The 13023-nt window shown below is 36.1% G+C and overlaps 2 protein-coding genes across 7 annotated transcripts in view; one reads left to right on the top strand and one right to left on the bottom strand.

The window, feature by feature from the left end:
• LRRTM3 (leucine rich repeat transmembrane neuronal 3) overlaps positions 1 to 936 on the bottom strand; it is a 164217-nt gene extending 163281 nt beyond the window's left edge. The window contains exon 1 of the mRNA XM_025986732.2: positions 319 to 936. Within this exon, the coding sequence (XP_025842517.1) occupies positions 319 to 322 (4 nt within the window). The 5' untranslated portion in view covers positions 323 to 936. The remainder of the gene's footprint in view (positions 1 to 318) is intronic.
• The window catches only part of CTNNA3 (catenin alpha 3), a 1674060-nt gene that overhangs the window by 733194 nt on the left and 927843 nt on the right, over positions 1 to 13023 (top strand). The window lies entirely within an intron of this gene.

Genomic DNA, 13023 nt, shown 5'->3' with positions numbered 1-13023 from the left:
GGAATTCATTTATTTTTCAATCAAGCAAAAATAGGCATGTATTTTCTCTTTTAAAAATTAAAATCTAGATAACAACATTTAATATCAAATAACACCTCTTTGAAATTTAAAGAGATTGTCTTTAGGGCTTTTTTTTTTTTTTAATAGTTAAGCAAGGAAACGTGTCCACTAAGCAATTGAATGTATAGTCTTAAGCACAGAAAGGTATTCTCTAAAATAATTAAGGCAGAATTACAACACAGACTAGAGGGTTTTGGTTTTATTTTTTTGTTTTTGTTTTTTTTTTAAGAAGGAAAGAAGAAAAATGACAAAACATACCCATCCTTTGTATTGTTCAAAGGTCGTCCTTAGGTCTTTTGCTTTGGCTTAAGGGGCCACTTGCATGACAGCCCCTGTCAGCTGCACTGTGGTGAGTCAGGGCTCGCTGACACCCAGGAAGAAAAATTGGACCCCTTGGGAGATGGACCGATTTTGGAACATTATTCTTTGCCAGCCACGCAGAACACTCCAAGAACAAATAAATTCCGACACCGCATTTGTAGCAAAACATCAAAATCTTCCTAGGTAATAGGATCTTCGTGGATATTACGTTTTTGCATCTTTACAGTTTTTTTGGGGGGGGGGGGCGTTAAAAAAAAAAAACTGGCTTCTACAATTTCTTCTTATCGGGAAGCATGATGTAGTCCTCCAGGCAACGTGGGGCTACCTGAGCTGCCACATCTGTATTCCATAGCCCAGCATTTCTGGGGGTGAGCACCCACTTCAGCCACAAAGCTGCGTTGGAGCCCAGGAGGCAGGAGAGCCCCGTACCGCACACACGCTCAGCTCACTTCTGCAGACTGTCATTCTGAAAGCTGCTCGGACTGTTGCTTTGGTTTCAGTGAATGCAGTCTTATGTAAAGCTGCCCCCAGTGGTGAAGAACATTATGGGCATGTGCAGAAATGTCTCTCTTTTATCTTGCAAATGAGCAGGCTCTCTGCTGGAAAATGAATGATTCTTTTGGGTGGCTCAATGGGAACTGAATGGTCACCGTAATCAATAACTAGCAACATTTTCTGTAATTTCCAAGTCTTGTTTTACAATTTGGCAATGTCTTTATTGTCTGCGTCCACTTAATCGCTAAACATGTACTGCCTAGAGTTTTTCTGGAGCTTAACATTAAGTTCACAGACCGAATGTCAATTTTTCTTAACCTCAATGTAGGCTTTGAACTGAAATTTATAAAATGAATTATTGAGCTTTTCACAGAGAAGCATTAACTGCCTGCCCATTTGACCTCTTAGAGTCACAGTGATTATATTATGCAAGGTGTCTCAGGATGCTAAGGCACATACATTTTGGAATACAGGGGATAGCTAATGACATATAAATTAATGTGTCCAATAGCTTTTCTGGTTTTCCTACAAAAGACATAATTGGTTTAATGGCTTATGGCTTGGTTTGTTGTTTGGGTTGCTGTCATTTGTTTTTAATTAGAAGAGAAATCATTTTTAGTGCAAGTAGAAGAATCAAGAGATCATTTGGTTCAGTTTATTGATACCACTGCTATTTATTACACGAATAATATTTATTGAGCACTTCCTAAGTGTTTTAAATGAGCTATCTTGTTTTATCTTTAAACAATATTATGATGTAGGTCGCATTATAACCTTCATTTTGAAGATGAGGAAACTGAAGCTTGGAGATGTAGCTTGATGCAGTTCATGCAGTAAGTGGCAGAGCTGAGATTCAAAGCCATCTCTCTCTTATGCTTGGACCTCTAACCACTATGTGATCTTGCCTCAACAGCAATGTTATCTTCATCTGAAAATGAGTCAAGTGAAAATTAGCCTGAATATGATACTGGGTCAAGGAAGCTGTAATATAAATCAATCAATCAATCAATCAATCAATCTTGCTTTGTAGGTTTGTATAAACTTCTTTGGTATGAGTCTTTGAAAGAAATATTATAAAAACTAATGAGAAGCAGTTTAGTTTAGTGATTAAGAGCATGGATTTTTGCACCTAGGATCAAATCCTGGCTGCAATTTGCCAGCTATGTAAACCTGAATAGGTACTTATCTTCTGGATGCCTCATTTTCTCTTCTACAAAAGAGATATGGTAACAACAACAACAAAAAAAATTACATAGAGTGTTTGAGAATTGTCAACTTAATATCTGCAAAGTACTTAGAATAATGTGTAGCACATAATAAACCTGTGTTAGCTGTTATTTGAATATCAATTTTATTGTATTCACTGTCATTGCATATTGTTTAATATTGAATATTGACTATACTGACTATCATTAACTCACAAAGAGCCTCTTCAATGAACATTTTTACGTTGTTCACAGTGGATTTCTAGGATTCATTCAGTCTCACCTTTTAGTAAGAGAACTTCCTAAATCTCCATCATCTCAACCTTATCTTTAAAATGAATCTTTTGGTTCTTTGAACCATACCTTGTAATTAATATTTAATTCTTTCTTCCCTAAAGCAGAATATAGTCACATCTGTCTCATAGAGAAAATCATTTTGTTTAAAGATAAATAGTATACCTTAAAAAGTTTGCGTTGTCAGTCTTTGTCAGGTGAATTGGCTGTGGAAAACCCCAGGGAGCTTTCACATTTATCTCTAAGGATGAGAAGTTTGGTAACTGTTGGTCATGACAATCAAAGGGATGTCACATAAATGGTATCAGTGAGAATCACCAATTCCTCAGGATGGTATGAAAAGGGCAGGGCAGTGGTTCCTCCCAAATTATCCATGTTATCAATGCATATAAATCCCACAGAGAGCTTGTTAAAAATAAATTTCTGTCTATCTTTCAAGATTGTGATTCATGGGATGAAAGTGGAAGCACTTATCAACAAGACTGATGGACAAGTAACTTTAAGAAATGCACTGTAAGGAAGTTATTAAAATAATAAATATTCTCCTAGTAGGAAAAGAGGATATAAAAACGTATGATATTGTGATGCAAGTTCCATGAGGACAAAGACAGTGTTTTGCCTACTTCAGTTTCTCTAAAACCTAGAAGAGCATTTGACACATAATAGATGCTCAATTATTGAATAGATACATTTTTATGGGGGTCACAAGTACATTTGATGTAGGACAAATTGATTATGTAATGCTAGTCTTGTGCACTTGGGATTGATCTTTGCAGAATTCCTGAGTCAATGATCTTGGGTACAAGTTTGGAGAAAGTGTTCTTAAAGAATGTGTGTAAAAAGGCAAAAAAGTAGAAAGTGGAAAGACTTAGATGGTCAGCAAATGATCTTCACTTTTTATGTAGACATCTCTTCATAGTTAAATCATAAATTTCATAAGAACTGTAAATATACTTCTGAATATTCCCTTTGACATGTTACAACTTTTATCATCTAACATACCAAATGGAGCCTGACAACTTGTATCTATTAAAAAGTACTAGAGGAAATCATATTTATAACCTCTCTCTCATATTTCTGTTACTTAAGAACCTCTGATTTTTCTTCTTACTTTCCTTGCATGTCCATGGAGGTATCTTTTGAGATGTCTGTCTTGCTTAACAGCTACAGATGGCTACTCTGCAATGGCTGGAGGCCCCATCAACTTTGTGCTTCTTTTTCCTTCATTCCCTGGTGACAGGAACACAGATGAGCCCATTGAAAATGTAATTCTTGGGCACCTGGGTGGGTCAGTGGTTGAGTGTCTGCCTTTGGTTCAGGTTGTGATCCTGGGGTCCTAGGATTGAGTCCCACATCGAGCTCCCCTCAGGGAGCCTGCTTCTCCCTCTGCCTGTGTCTCTCCCTGTCTCTCTCTGTATTTCTCATGAATATATATACATAAAGAAAACGTAATTCTCTCACTTTGCTTTTCCTGGGAAAAGTCTTGATTATTTATGGTGAACATTCTCTTCTGTGTGCCACACCTTGTCCTTAGTTTTTAGTCATTTTTCTAATACATTGGCTTCTGATCTCATCTTGCTGCATAGTTCTGACTTTACACTCACCTTCACATTTAGTCTCATAATTGATATTTCTTCTTAATATTGAATCATTGGTTTCTTCCTCAATAGTAATGAATAGCCATTCTTGGACTGGGTCTGTCTCCAGTTACTCTGTGTGTTTCCTACCTTGGTACTAGCCTTTAAGCTGGCATCACCACTAAGTCTGTCTCGGTTCAATATAATGAAGTGCATGAAGAGGGAAGACCATTCACGGTGCTAGCAGAAAAATCCAAAAATAAAATAATACAATTCAAAGCAGACTGAATACTTGAGATTGCAGAAATAAGCCCAAAGACATAGAGTCTTTTCTTTCCAAAAGAAAAAAATTATATTCTAAAATATTTTAGCAATTTGCTATAGTACTTTTAAGTTTATCCTCCTTTTACTTTTTGACTATAGCAAGATGATTAGTTCTGATTTCCATTTCAGTAGGACCAAAATTATACTACATTATATATTTAAAATTCTTTTGCACTTACCACCACATACAGAACAAACCATAAATTCCCTGACAAGTTAAATTAGCCCAATGAATCTAGAGCCTTAATGATTTATACAATTATAAAGGGTAGCCATGTATCTGAAGACTTTTTAAAAAAGACTATACTTATAGTATTTCAAATAGCTGCACATATTTTGTTTAAATTGGGTAAAAAATTCTTAGTGTATAATGCCCAATTTCAGTCCAACATGAAATTTAGTTGCCAAAAAACTTAGAAAATCAGGGCTTAAAGAAGATGTACTGATACATTAACAATGGATTGGCCTCAGGGATTTCGTTCATTTAACAAATACATAGTTTGGGTACCTGCTATGTACTAAATGCTGTTCCAGACACTTGAAATATATTAGTGTACAAAACAAAGGTCTAAGCTTATATTCTATATATACATATATATATATATATATTTTAATTTATGATAGTCACAGAGAAAGAGAGAGAGAGGCAGAGACACAGGCAGAGGGAGAAGCAGGCTCCATGCACCGGGAGCCGGACGTGGGACTCGATCCCGAGTCTCCAGAATCGCGCCCTGGGCCAAAGGCAGGCGCCAAACCGCTGCGCCACCCAGGGATCCCTAAGCTTATATTCTAAAAGGGTGACAGGGATGCCTGGGTAGCTCAGCGGTTGAGCATCTGCCTTCAGCCCAGGGCGTGATCCTGGAGTCCAGGGATCAAGTCCCACATCGGGCTCCCTGCATGGAACCTGCTTATCTCCTTGCCTGTGTCTCTGCCTCTCTCTTTGTGTCTCTTATGAATAAATAAATAAAATCTTTAAAAAATAAAAAAATAAAAGGGTGACATGCACAAGCCCCCTCCCCCCAAAAAACAGTATATTATTAGGTAACGTGTACTATAGAGAAAAGTGAGAATAGAGAATATTAGGAATGTAGGTGGTAAGGTAACTTGTAATTTTACTTTTCTAAAAAGTTTTTACTTAAATTCCAGTTAGTTAACATGCAGTGCAATATTAGTTTCAGGTGTAGAATTCAGTGACTCAACACTTCCATACAATACCCTATGCTCCTCACAAGTGCACTCCTTAATCCTCATCACCTACTTCATCCATCCCCCCACCTATCTCCCCTCTGGTAACCATCAATTTGTTCTCTATAGCTAAGAGTCTGTTTCTTGTAATGTTAAATTTTGGGATGGTTAGGGCCTTGGTGGCTTGAGCAAAACCTAGAAGGAGATGAGGTTGTTCACCTTAAGTATATAAGGGGAATGGCTAGTCTAAAGGTCCTCATGTGAGAGATCATATGTTCAATGAATTGCAAACAGGCCAATCTGTCTAGATTGGAGAGAACAATGGGTAGAAGAATTGGAGATGAAGCCAGAGAGGTACTAGGTACTGAGTCATGGAGGGCTTCATATGCCATTGTAAAATCTTTGGCTTTCTTCTGTAGAAAACTGGGAACCAACTCAAGATGCTGTGCTGATTAAAGATATATAACCAAGTTATCCATTGAAAGGATCACTCATACTGCTGTTGTGGGAATGAACTTGAATGGGACAACAATAAAAACATGGAAACATGGAGGTCAGTAAGGAGGCCATTGTACCAGTTCAGGAGAGAGATGACGGTGCCTTGGCCCAGTGTGGAAGCAGTGAAAATGATGAGAATTGGTTAGGTTTTGGATATATGTTTAGGTAAAACCAACAGATTTCTAATGGATTAGAAGTGGAGGTTTGAGATAAAGAGAGAAATTAAAGACGATTCCTATTTTATAAGTTGAGCAACTAGAGGGACAGTGAAGCCATCAGCTGCTTCTTTGGGTCAAATTTTGGGCATAGGGTCAACAATCCTCCAGAGTAATTTACAAATAAACTTACGAAACACCAAAAAAAAAAAAAAAAAAAAAGCCTACATATTTGAATTAACTTTAAATTTGGCTTTCACTTTTCTTCAATTTTGTGAGACTTTAATTTTGGAAAATGTCTTCTTGATATTAGGCCTCATCACCTAATGCATTTTAAAATACAAAGGACCATGGTACGCTTAAAAATATTTTATAAAGTGATTAGCAAAATTATCCACTAAACAATAGCAACTGTAGGTTTCTTCTATTCAGATGGCCTAGACAGAGGCAATGTCTTTGCATATGACCTCAGAGAGCAATGGAACCAAAAGTTTTGGTGAAAGCTGAAAATTACATAAAGATCAGACACAGGACTACGTATACTGGAAAATAAATTTGGTGCATCGAAAATGTCCTTCTAAAATAACTTAGAGAATGACACATACTTTTATTGCATGTGTCAGTTGACATTTGGAATTTGGAACTGATTCTGGCCAAACTTCTCAGGGTTTCAGTTTGTTTATCAGCAGAATGGGACTCATAAAACCTGTGTTATGAATCTCTAAAGCTTTAATTTAAGGTAAATTTCCATAATTTATGGACAAATACTTTATAAAGTGGTATAAATTGTTTCTGGAATCAGAGTACCAGTGAGAAAATTAATTTTATTTAATTTTGTCTAGGTTCTCTGGTCATGAACATATACTGCAACAAACATGTATCAAGGGACATGAACATGACCAAGAGTGGAGTCAGAATTTACCAATATAATAATAAAAAAATTCTTTAGTATTCCCTTTCTACTACATATTTAATGCCACAATCATTTATTATATAGTATACATTGTTGACATTCTGTATTCTAACTCATGAAACGCTTTCACCAAGAAATGCATTTGATCTAGATAATTTAAAGAGCTTAATGTTTTTGACTCAGTTACTCTGTCATGTGGTGGAGTTGTCAGAATGCTAACAAAGAGTTCCCTACAGCTATGAAAATGATTTTCTTTATTTCTAGTTGTTGGAATACACATACACATTTGTACATTTGTAATTATATCCTGATATTTCATAAAAGCATTAATATGTCTCTGAAATATCCTTAGTTTCCATCTGCTTGCTTCAAGGGCTCTATTAAAAACCATGTTTGGTCACATATGGTTATGAGTGAACATCTCTGACTTAAATAAATGGATAAAGAAAGTTCTATGTCTAACCATTATAATAGTCTCCCAATGTTTTCTTGAAATGAAGCAAATTCAAATGAATGAGCCCTTATAAGGTTATCTAGCACACATCCCTTTCCCTTACCTGAAGTTGTATTTATGCTGTGGCACCAATCCATATTTTCAGTTTTCATTGCATTCCTCACTTCACTTTCTTCAGAGGTAGCCCTAAGCTAACTTGGCAATAGGGAAAAATAACAGACTCTTAAAGAATAACACTTAGTGGAAGACTTCTGAAGACTGAAAAGACCACATGACTTTGAGGAAATAATTGTTTTTGTGGAAATTTAAAAACATACAAAAATGTAGAGAAAATAGCATAATAAACATCAACTTCAACCAATTATTAATATTTTACTAATTTTTTTCATCTATCCCTTCCCCTCTTCCTGTATACACACACCTTCCCCCCTCCCCCGCCCCCGGAGTATTTTTAAAAGCAAATCTCAGATATCATGTCACTTTACCCATATATATTTAGTATGCAATTCTAACCAATAGAAACTTTTAGTTTAACAATGTAGCTTTATTGTACCTAACAAAATTAATATTAAGTTCATAAAGTTGATTTGTAGTCAAGATTTAAGCAGAGCATAGTTATTGCATTTGGTTTTCATGTTTCTGAAATCTCTTTAGTTTTTTAATGCCATTAATTTATTGGAAGATATCAGGTCATTTGGACTTTATCTTGTTCCATGCTCTGCATTTGGTTGATTGCTTCCCTTGTGTCATTTAACTTGAAAACATTTGTTGAGCAAGGATACATTTATTAATTTAAGCATGATATCTAGCCCCAATGTATGCATAGGACATTTATTTACATTTGGTAGCAAAGCTAAAACTTGCCAAACTTTTGAGTAAACTGAGACTTAGAGCTCAGGAAAAAAAATGTATTTCTGTTTTGTGGTACTTATACTACCAGGGAATTCAGTAATGGGTCAAATGGCAAGTTCAGGAATGGGGAGTTAATATTAAGGTGTCATGATTCTATGTTGGTTTGATGTTTATATTTACCAGTATTTCTGTCCTTCACTTTCCATCACACTTCTCCATAGTCAGCAAAAGCAATTATTTAATGTTTCTTGTTAAAAAAACTAACTTTTAAAATTGGTGTTGAAGTATTCTTCTAACAAAGGCTCGAAAAATTCATTTCAAAAGAATAGAAATCAAAAGTCACTTATAGTCATTTATATTGAGAGAAATCAGTCTTCTAGCTTTTCATTTAGAAAAAATTCTATAAAGGAATTTGTAAGAAACAGTCACACTGTAAAATTTATAGTCGTATATATATATATATGTATAATATATTCCTAAATTTCTTATAATTTCTCGCAGTAAAGCAAAGTAGTTTTAGAGTAACTATAAATGTCTCTTAACTAAATTTGCACCTTAATATTTGATGTTCTACTTTGCATGTGTGTCTGTGCTTTGAATATAAAGCCAATATTGTTTAAGTGGTGTCATAATAAACATTTGCTATATTTGCTTCATATATATTCTGATGTAACAAGAATTTTTATTTTTTTTTTTATTTTTTTTTTTTAACAAGAATTTTTAAAGAGAAAAATTCTGTTCTGGCCCATTTAGGTTGCTTTAACAGAATACCACAGATTGGCTGGCTTTTCAACAACAGAACTTTATTTCTCACAGTTCTGGAGTCTGAGAAGTCCACGATCAAGAAGCCAGCAGATTCTATGTGTGTCTAGGGCCTACTTCCTGATTCATAGAGATGTCCTCTTTTCTCTATAACTTCACATGACGTAAGGAGCAAGGGGTCTCCCAGGGGCCTCTTTTATAAGGGCACTAATTCCTTCATGAGGACTCTCCTCTCATGACCTAATCACCTCCCAAAAGCCCCACCACCAAATACCATCACATTGGGGATTAGGTTTCAACATATGAATGTGGAGGGGCAGGGGGCATAAACATTCAGCCTATAGCATTTTCTATTGTATTTTTAAAGCATTTATATAATAATTTTAACTGGGTACACTAGTATATTTTTAAAATCTGCCTTCCTGACAAATATATCAGCATGAAGAATTAAATTCCCCAACTACCAGGTGGGGAAAGATAATAGAAATTTTGATTTGGATTAAAAACCATAATGTTCCATTGGTTAGTTTGATTTTTGTTCCTGAAACAGTAGGTCTGATATTTTTAATTTTATGCTGCGGACTTAAAAGATTATTAAACTTCGGAGAGAAGAGAAATGCTGCATAGGTTTGCAGTGTAGTGGCAGAGAATAGGAGCCTATGGGTCCTTATATTACACTAAAATGTATCCTGTCAATTTGGGGACTCTCTGAAACTGGGCTGGAGAAACCTTCTGTGTATTGTTAATGCTTACGTCTGATTGAAAACTAGTTCCAGTAAGGGTGCAGGGGAATGCTTAGAATCTCCTGTGGCTAACAGCAGAGCCCCCATGTGGCAAAATTGTGACTTAGGCAGAAATTGACTTAGTCCCTGGAAGCGAATGCCACAGGTCCTTAATAAAAATAAAATTTCTTTTCTGGTACTGGATTGAGAATTTATTTATTTATTCAGTGAATATCTATCAGGGTCTTCTGCTGTTCTTTTTGCTGTGTATACAATGGGGAATAAGGCGAAGTGCCTACCATCAGAGGACTTGCATTCCAGTTAATGAGGCAGTAAAAAATAAACATCATAGGCACACACAACAATGCCAACTAGAGATAAGTGCTATGAAGACAAATGACAGGATAAGGGGTAGTGACAGTTTGATAAAATAGTCAGAAAATCTCTTTCTGAGGACTTCACATTTGAGAGCAAATAAGAAGAGCCTCATGTGACTTTCTGTTCCCAGAGATGTAAGCTCTCTTTGGAATTTTCATTGATCACCAACATTTTTACTGTGGCTTCAGGCAGCCCCTGCTCCCCCTTAGACACTTCTGACCAAGAGAAGGCATATTCTCTTTTTGGAATAAGTAGCACAGCTGAGAGTTTAAACAAAATTTGAAGACTTTTTTTTAAATAAGAGATTTAAGAGATAACACAAAAAGAACAAACAGAAATATAACGCACAAAATGATTTTAGATGGAGTTGGCTTTCTTAGATCTGGTTTTCAGATTCAGACTTGGCACCAGGAATATTTGCCCCATCAGGCGTGATCCCACCCACTCAAAGATTGTTGCAGGCTTCATCATTTATATCAGATCCTCAGGCAACAAGTCAACTATTCGAACAGGCATTTCACATATATGATAAATTCATACATACCATAACTTTCCACCAAGTATCTCCTTACCTCTTAGTGATTTTCTCTCATCTCCAGTACTTTGTCCCTAGATGCCTATAGAGACCCATTCTTTGTGGATATTTTTTCCACTAAACAACAAATGAATTCTGTGGTATTAACAGATAATGGGTTTATAGTATTAGCTTTCTTAGTGTATTTGAAATGCAAAAATGGAAAATATTAAGGAATCATTGACAACTGAATTTTATGTACATAGTGTGAGAGGCAGATACAAAAAAAAAGACTTGTACAGAAAACACCTATACTTGCTTCTCCTTCTCAGTTTCTTCACCGATTACTCTTCCAAGATTCAGTGACTTTATTTTGGCTACTATTTTTTTTTCTTATAATATTTCTGAATTTTGTTGATATTTTCATTTCTTGTGATTTTAACTGAAATTTACTATCATATTCTCTCTCACTTTCCTACTTCTCATATAAATCAGTATTAAATAAATAGTACTGAAAATGACCATGTGAGCAAAGATGCTATTGGATTAAGTGGTGTACTGAATTATGTTCACATTCTCTCTACTTTCTCTGCTCTCTCTCACTCTGGAACTTTTATTGGGCAGATTTTAGATATCCTGGATTGAGTCATTGTTGTATTTTTTTCTCCTGTGTTTCCATCTCTTTATATTTTTGTCTTACTTGCAAGTGATTTCCTCAGCTTTATGTTACAATATTTAATCTGTTTATTAAAAATTTAGATCAGGTGTCAGCAAACTATGGCACAACCAAGTCCAACAATGATGTTAAGTCAAGTGGTGTAAATAAAGTTAAACTTTTGTAACTAAAGGAATACGTTCATGCTTATCCATTTATGCACTGTCTACAGATGCTTTCATTAATCAATGGCAATGTTTAGAGACTGTAAATCCTGTAATCTTATAGTATTTGCTGCATATCTCTTTATTTTAAAAGTCTGCTGATCCTCTACCTCCCCCCAATTTAGTTGATCATATTGGTCATCTCTAGGAACTCTTTTTTGGTTCTCTTTTTCTCCTTCTTTGCATACTGTTTTATTTCTAGAAACATGACATCTTCTTTTCATTCTAGAATATTATATAGAGTGTTTTGGTCCTATATTTTTGGTGCAATGCCTCTGAGGTATTTAGCTAGTTTGTCTTGGTCCATTTCATGTTAGAAGCTTTTTTAAAATGTTAAGTTTCTTGTGTGCTTATTCAGATTGAGTGGGGCACTGAGAGAAAGTTCCCTGTGTATGGGCTTGGTTTTGGCTGTGGATTCTGTGGGAGCAAGATTAAAAAATGAACTTGCCTTTTCACTGAGAAATCTCCAGATACATGAATATAGCTATTTTCTTTCCCTTGGAGACCTCCAACTGGAGCTGGAGGCTATAAGTGTTCTAGGGACAAAGCAGGAGAAGGGTGCTGAGCTCTTCAAGTTCATTATGTACATTCTCATTGAATTTTCCTGTTTTCAATCCCAAGCGTCAGTGCTTTGCCTCATATACTTGATCTAGCTTCCCAGGTTTGGATGTTCAGAAAAAAATTTTTTTCTCTGCCTGAAGAAAGCAGTAATGTCTTAGTCAGCCCAGGCTGACTATATAATAAATATCATAGACAGGGTGGCTTACCCAACAGAAACTTGGAGGCTGCAACTCTGAGATAAGGTGTCAATGTGTCTGGGTTCTTGGTGAGGTTCCTCCTCCTGGCTTGCAGATGGACACATTCTTGGTGTATCCTCACACAGTAGAGAGACCATGACGCTTGTGTTTCTTCTGCTAAGAGCACTAATCCCATTCATGAAAGCTCTATGTTCATAACTTAATTACCTCCCAAAGGCCCCACCTCCAATATCATTATTTTGGATATTAGGGCTTCAGCATATGAATTTGTGGTGGGAGGCAGGGAGCACATAAACATTCAGTCCATAGATGATAGTTTCTTGTTTTCTAGGGGTAAAAATGGGCATCCAGGACTCTTTATGAATATTTTACACTGGTTCCCATATTTTTAGTGATCCCACTTTCTGGAGGCTCCGAAGACCTTTTTTGCACAGTATATGGTCCACCTTCAGTAAGCACTTAGGTGTAGCTTTCTTTTCCTTTTCTTTTTTTTTTTTTAGGATTTTATTTATTTATTCATGAGAGACCCAGACACACACACACACACACACACACACACACACACACACAGAGGCAGAGACACAGAGGAGAAGCAGGCTCCAAGCAGGGAGCCTGATGCGGGACTCGATCCCGGGACTCCAGGATCACGCCCTGGGCCAAAGGGAGGCACCAAACCA

The sequence above is a fragment of the Vulpes vulpes genome, chromosome 4, assembly GCF_048418805.1.
Source record: "Vulpes vulpes isolate BD-2025 chromosome 4, VulVul3, whole genome shotgun sequence".
NCBI classification, from domain to species: Eukaryota; Metazoa; Chordata; class Mammalia; order Carnivora; family Canidae; genus Vulpes; species Vulpes vulpes.
Note: the sequence above shows the minus strand (reverse complement) of the source record. Positions and strands in the feature narration are given on the sequence as shown.